Raw genomic sequence first — 7,544 nt, forward strand, 5'->3', positions numbered from 1 at the left:
TGTGTAATTGCCAAAAGAAATTAACGAAAACGATATGACTCTTATTTAAATGACCCCCTCCCCAAACTTAAATAAATACAATAGTAGTACACATGGTCTGCCTGTCGCCAGCCAGGCGTCTCTTAACGCTCAATATTTCGATACTATCAAAATAAGTGTCAATGAATGGAAAGTCCGATCGAACAATTATTTGACACTAGGGTAGAATATAATTATCATCTATTTGACGCTGAATCTCAGTCAAAAAACTCCCAAGTAAAACATCTTAATACAAAAAAAAACTCAACTGTAAAAAAAAAAAAAGAACACTATGCTAAAAAATAGAAAGTAATGAAGCTCAGCTATTTTTCTTAGGTCATTCATCCTTTAACTTTAACTATTGAGAGATCTAAGGACGGATAGCATTCAAGCATACAACTTATCTTTAAACCGTGGGCATACACTTACATTTAGATTACAGTTCATGGCAGTCTCGTTGTACCAGAGTTATCGTCTGGATACTAGTAATCAAGACTACCTTTTTTCATCCGTGGAGATACACTTATATTTAAATTACGGTTCGTGGATGTTGTAATGCGATAAATATACTGTGTGCAGATGGCCAAGAATCAAGAAGCGACCTTGGGGAATGATTCTATAACATGGAACAGAGAAAATATTGAGCAAATATCAGGAAAAACTGTTCTGGTCATTGGAGCGTCTGGTAAAGACCGCCGATTTGTGTGGAAAACTTTTCAGGATTTGAATATTAAGGTAATTGATATTAAGGTTTATGACTCCTTTTCGCCATGTGCACTACGAAATTTTCAAACTGCAATAGCATCAGAACAGCAAATGATAGAGTGATAATGAATAATATGTATTGACCATTTCGTGCATATACCAAGAGGAAACTTCGTGCAAAACATTAAACCAACTCCAATAAAGATATTCATGGTTGTCGTCTTTTCACAATCAATAACGAAAATCAAGTCCAAGAGCGTTCAATCAGTTCTCAGAATTATTTTTCTTTATTTTCACGAATGCATTTTTTCGCTCGAAGTTAAATCAGCAAAGCTTTATGTAAAAGGTGCTCTCGACTTATTTGAACTGACTGGGTTTGTCACTTTTCATACTGAAGGTCAATGATTCGTACGGACCACTCCGGTATCCCTCTAAACAGTACGAACTTATCGCCATACCATAATACAAAAACTCTGAAAATGTCTTTATCGATCGTTCAATAATAACCAATCTAATATGATAGTCTTAAAATTTATAAATGTTTCAGGTTGTTCTTGTGGATTTAAAAGAAAACAAACACCTTCGTGACATTGTTGCTGTTTTGTTCAAATACAATTACTTTGAAAATTCAATACTAGCAGATGAAAGTCATGGTGATGCCATTATAAAACTTCTCGGTCCAACAGTGAACCAATTATCAGCATGCTTCACTTTCGACGAATATTGTATCCATTTAACATCAATATTGTGTCAGAAGTTAGGATTTGTTGGAGTCAGTCCTGATGTTGCCCTTATGGTCCAGAGCAAACAACTTACATATGATGCTCTGAGAACAGAACCACGTGATTATGATACCAATCAATATTCCCCTTTATCATTCCAAATCCAAAATGTATCAGATATATCAAATGCAAAAGGTTTATCATTTCCAGCGATACTGAAACCAGAATATGGTCATTTTTCCGAGGCTGTATCAAAAGTGTACTCAATTGATGATTGTGCTTCTAAATTTAACATGCTACAAAGTACATATGAAAAGGATTGGGATGGGGTTGGCTTTGGTAGTTCAATGGTTCTTATGGAATTTTTGCCAGGTATTGTTCACCATATTGATGTAATAATATTTCAGGGTGTTTTGATTAAAGCACTGGTCACTGACATGGGTCCAAAATTACCATATGGATTTTCTGATACAACCACGTGTTTTCCTACTACCTTACCAGATAAACTCGTGGCAGAAATAATTCAGGCATCATTCAATTGTTGCAGAAAGATCGGACTAGATAATGGCGTTTTCAATGTTGAAATGGTAGTGACTCCAAATGGTTAAAAGTTGATTGAAATTAACTGCAGACCGGGTTCTTACCGTAAATGTGTCGTCTTCCGAACAACGAACTCAATCGACCTATTCGTAACACTAGCTTTAATTGCTGCTGGAATAAAACCAGAGTTTCCTAAAACTAGCAATGTGTATGCAGTTGGATGTTATCTATACTCGTTCGCTCATAGTCGTCAATTACAAGACAAAACTGTTCAGCAAAAAATCATGGAACTGAAAATTAGAAAAGAAATTCTATATATTGAACGAACGGATATTTCTAAAGTTGATGAAATGTTTCCAAAGTGTTTTGCTCATTTAGTTGCATTTGACAAGACAAATGGAAAACTTGCAAAGCAAAAGTTGATAAAGATTTGCAAGGAACTCGCCTTATATACCAATGACTATGATTTAGAAAAGTTGACAAAATATTTCTATTAAATTTTATTTTACCCTTTTTGTTTTTGTTTTAGGGCACAAAACTGTAAACAGAAAAGTATAATCAGCAATGCAAGATCAACAAAAAGAGAATTATATATGTATATTCTATTTGAAAATATATTATCACTTTAGGGTTAAACACCCGAACATACTCGTCGAACTGTTTGATATTACGAGTCTACCTCATAATCTTATTTTCATAGATGTTGGTCATACTCCTTTTATATTGAATTTTGATATAATAAAATATATTGAATAGCATTTTGGTTTTTTGTAATTTGTCTTTTTATTGACAATCATACCACGCATTGTTATTGTTCTATTCACCTAGTGGAAATGTCATATTTATAAGGAACACTGAATACAACCTTTTTTCTATTAATGTTATGTTGAATCTAAATAGACCGCATCTTCTAACAGATAATTTAAAATATCCGTATTGAGCAAACATGACTTATTTCTAACCATATTAACAATTGAAGATCTGTAAACCATATTAACCATTTTTATCGGTAATTCGCATATTTTCCCTTTGATCTTACTGCCTAATGTTTTCGAGTATCAACGTACTGGCTGTATCACTGAAAATTAGGCAATACATTGTGTGACGTCATAATGGAATTTAAGTTAATAGACTTAAATTCAGTTATCGCCGGGGCCACTCACGGATTGTGTTTCATGTTTTAGATTTACCCGACATGAGTGACGTTATATTCTGTGACGTCATTTATTCCTTTTAGAATTTCATCGCAGCAAGCAAGATGTTTAAATTTTGTAAGCGGTAAACTTGAAAATTGAAATGGTAAAGTAAACCGTGTAAGAATTTGTATGGTTATCACCTGACTTATGCTTTTAATGTGATTAAAAGTAATCTTAGAAAGAATTCGTTTAATCGATCGTCAATTTTTAACCATGGAGAGCACATGGAAAGACTGTATGACGAATTCATTGGTCTCATGAATGGATTATTCGTTTTCATTTTTTATAATTATTTAAATTTTACAAGTGTGAGTAATTAGATGCAACATTGTCCTAAGATTTGCAGATTATAATAATGTTTACCAGGCGTCATTGTATATTTCTACATAAAATTAGATGCACGAGTGTTTTTATTTGAATTTTTTTTTTATATATTACTTTGATCTCATATCTTATACTATTGAAATTGAGTATTGACAGCTCGTCAAGTGCCTATGGGTAAGCCTAACAAATGGTATTTTGCGCTGTAACAGATCATGCAGGTTAGTAACGTGTCTTTAATGATTATGTGTTGTGGGGCAGGTGTTATCTTCCGAATTAAAAGTAAATTTTCCTTATGAGGGTATACATCGGTAATTGTGTATCTAAATCTTTCATAGCACATATACAGAAAATATTCCATGAAAGGATATGAACGTAAAAGGGACGTACTCTTTGGGGCGAATGACCCTGGTTCGTAACCGGAAGTTCAACTTTCGATACAAATAAACAAAAATCTTGGAAATCTTGAACAGAGACTATACCCGGAGTTAAGAAGCAGTAGCCAAAAGAAATCATTGCTAAATGTTAGCTTGCTGGTGGATTTAAGCAAATATTATCATCTGTATATATCCGGCTATACATTTTGCGTGTACCTACACATTTGTGTACTAAAAATTGTCAAGAGTCATTCATCACACAGACACAGTGACATGTACAAATGTATACATTTTATAGTTACTACTACTCTCTAGACTAGACTCGGTCGATATGGTATGAATAGTTCAGTTAGATCAAGAATTTAGCCATATGTCAACAGGCCACAACTTGAATTATTGTTGTAATAACGAATCCGTAATAACTCAATTATATACTAATATTACACTATGTTACTATCAACTGACTATGGATTTTAGTTTATATAAATCTGTATATATACTAATTTTGAATTATTTTTAAATTATTGTAACTATTATTGACACAACCACATGTATGAGTATACATAATTTTTAATTGTTATTGTTTCTTTGTACAGTTATTTGGTTTTGTTATGTCAATGCTACGTAGCATGGAGAAACTAATATTTACTTTTTGTTGAGTTGTAGCACATGTTGGGTAGATCAAGTAGAGACCTTGCTCGGCCACAGAACACGGCCAAGGATTGGAACAGTTGGACCAGAGACTTGGACAACAAGGCCACACCAGTTTTTTACAAATGGGTTACCAGACTGGACTGGATTCACGACTCATCACGCCACTAACTCAACTCCTTTGGTCACATACATTTGTACATTGGATCATCATCGATGTTATTTATGCTAACCCCTAGAGCTTCGCATTGGTATGATTCAGTTGAAAAATTTTCAGGTAATTGTCAGATTTTTTAGTTAAAAGCAGTATATTACTTTTAAGTTAAACCAACTCATGTACAAAATGTACATGTGATTCCAACATATAACAAACTTATTTATATAGATTAAGACAACTTTTTCTAATCTTATGGGTAGGATTGAAAAGATTTGTGTAACGTTTATATCTCAGTTTCTAAACTTAAAATTGCTGAATGTGTTACGTTTACAAATTTTTATGGCCATACAATGATGGGATGCCACATCATGTGCTTTAAATAAAAAAAATTTGTAAATATGAGGTTACATTCTATATAATTGTTATATAATATATTACATTGAAACTTTTAAATGTTGTTTGGTATTTATCACTTTTTGAATGGAGGACGCTATCGATTTATATAACATTATAATATTAATATTTATCTTGTTTAATAACCTGATAAATAAAAAAGATTTTTTTGTAATGTTAAATTCTCTCTTATTATAAGTAATTGGATAACTATATTTGGTATGTGCGTACCTTGCAGGTCCTCATGTCTGTGACGTGTCAGACAGTTTTCACTTGACCTCAACCTCATTTCATGGATCAGTGAACAAGGTTAAGTTTTGGTGGTCAAGTCCATATCTCAGATACTATAAGCAATAGGTCTAGTATATTCAGTGTATGGAAGGACTGTAAGGTGTACATGTCCAACTGACAGGTGTCATCTGACCTTGACCTCATTTTCTTGGTTCAGTGGTTATAGTTAAGTTTTTGTGTTTTGGTCTGTTTTTCTTATACTATAGTATATGCAATAAGTCTACTATAATTGGTGTATGGAATGATTGTAAGGTGTACATGTCTAGCTGACAGCTGTCATTTGACCTTGACCTCATTTTCATGGTTCAATGGTTATGGTTAAGTTTTTGTGTTCTGGTCTGTTTTTCTTATACAATTCAATTCAATTCTTTATTACTTTGAGCAAATGATGCTCATCAGTACAAATATAATATATATGCAAATACAATATATCAAAAATAAATACATAAAACATATATAACTGATAAATGAATACATCCGAGAAGAATAATAATCTGTAGTAAGTATTGGTAACTTATAACATGTCTGTTCTACGTTTAAATGCATGGAAAAGAAATTTACAAAGGTTACATATGTCTTTTACATTTTCTGTGCTCAACAACTGTATAAGCTTAAATGAAGATGGACGCTTATAATAATATGGCTTAATATACTGTCTCCTAATTGCATTATAACAATCACACTGTAAAATGAAATGAAACTCGTCTTCTATTGTATTTAAAGTACAGAGAATGCATTTTCGTTCTGATCTATTAACACCGTGATATCGTCCTGTTTCAACAAATAAGTTATGTGAAGACAATCTTATTCTCGTTAGATACACTCTAAAATTCACATGTTTAGTAAGGTAAAATTGTAAACGAACATTATTTACACAGTATTTATATAAAAAACACTTTGGCGAGTCATCCAATAGTTGATTCAAATATTGATTAGCTTGATCAAATATTCTAGTTTTGATAAAATACGGAAGAGTGTCATTTACAACTAAATTATCTTGGTTATACCAAGAGTCATTCAAACCCAAATTAAACAATAAATACTTCAGTTGATAAATCCAACTATTTCTGTTATTACATTGATTCTGTACCTGGTCTTTGTAACAATTTTCAAGAATACAATTATTAGTTGATAGAAGTTTAAACCAGTATCTTATAATATTATACAATCTAGAATATATCAAAGGATATCTACCAAGTTCATAGTACACCATTACATTCGTTGTACATTGTTTGACACCTAAAATATTTTTGCAAAAATCTAACTGAACTTTTTCAATATTCGGAGCTTTATGAAAGCCCCATATCTCACTGCCATAGCATAAAATACCACTTATATATGTATCAAACAAATTAAGGTATGTGAAAACATTCAAATATAAGGATGACACTTTTGATTTCAAGGCAAATACAGCTTTCCTGCCTTGCTCAGCTAATTGCTTTTGAGTTTTTAAAAAATTTCCGTTATAATTCAACAAAATACCCAAATAACAAAATTCATCAACAATGTCAATAACACTTCCATCAAAATACCACTTTTCTTCAACCCTCACATTACCACCATTTCTAAATACCATAATTTTTGTTTTAGCATTGTTCACAGTTAAACCCCATTTTTGAGTGTACAATAAAAGTGTGTCTAACATATCTTGTAAACCTTTTACAGAATCAGAAAATAATATCATATCATCGGCATACATAAGCAAAAATAGAGACAATTCCTGTACTTCATACGGTACATTACCGTTATTTAAAAATTCCATTTCAAAATCGTTCACATATAATGAAAAAAGGATTGGAGAGAGTACTTCCCCTTGCATTAAGCCAACTGTACTCGTGAACTGCTCTGAATAAAAACCATCAATTCGTACACATGACTTCACATTTGAATACATTGATTTTAGTAATGATAAAAGTTTCCCTGTTATACCAATTTTTGACAATTTCAACCATAAATTCAGTCTACATATTGTATCAAACGCCTGTTTGTAGTCTACAAAACAGCAATACAAACGATTCTTACTGGAGAGTGTTTTTTGGATGACAGTTAATAAACTAAACATGGCATCAACTGTACTGCTGCCCGGCCGAAATCCAAACTGTACATCAGTTATAATGTCATAGGTATCGGACCAAAGTAATAATCTCATATTCATAATGGACGTGAACAATTT

General features: G+C 32.2%; 1 protein-coding gene and 1 long non-coding RNA gene across 2 annotated transcripts; both read left to right on the forward strand.

The window, feature by feature from the left end:
* The first annotated feature begins 506 nt into the window (after positions 1–506).
* Positions 507–2,053, forward strand: LOC134680594 (carnosine synthase 1-like). The gene is made up of 2 exons (XM_063539736.1): positions 507–753; positions 1,271–2,053. The coding sequence occupies exons 1-2, from the start codon at positions 598–600 to the stop codon at positions 2,051–2,053; spliced, it is 939 nt and encodes a 312-aa protein (XP_063395806.1). The 5' UTR covers positions 507–597.
* A 1,723-nt stretch (positions 2,054–3,776) lies between these two features.
* On the forward strand, positions 3,777–4,812 carry LOC134727904 (uncharacterized). The gene is made up of 2 exons (XR_010108761.1): positions 3,777–4,213; positions 4,546–4,812. It is a non-coding gene; the product is annotated as an uncharacterized LOC134727904 (long non-coding RNA).
* Positions 4,813–7,544: the final 2,732 nt, after the last annotated feature.

The sequence above is a fragment of the Mytilus trossulus genome, chromosome 1 (genome assembly GCF_036588685.1).
Source record: "Mytilus trossulus isolate FHL-02 chromosome 1, PNRI_Mtr1.1.1.hap1, whole genome shotgun sequence".
NCBI lineage: Eukaryota > Metazoa > Mollusca > Bivalvia > Mytilida > Mytilidae > Mytilus > Mytilus trossulus.

Bases quoted from the DNA above. Each gene is read 5' to 3' on its own strand.
- LOC134680594 (XM_063539736.1), top strand. From the start codon at position 598: ATGGCCAAGAATCAAGAAGCGACCTTGGGGAATGATTCTATAACATGG. The intron at 754-1,270 runs GTAATTGATATT...TAAATGTTTCAG, and splicing joins TTCAGGATTTGAATATTAAG to GTTGTTCTTGTGGATTTAAA.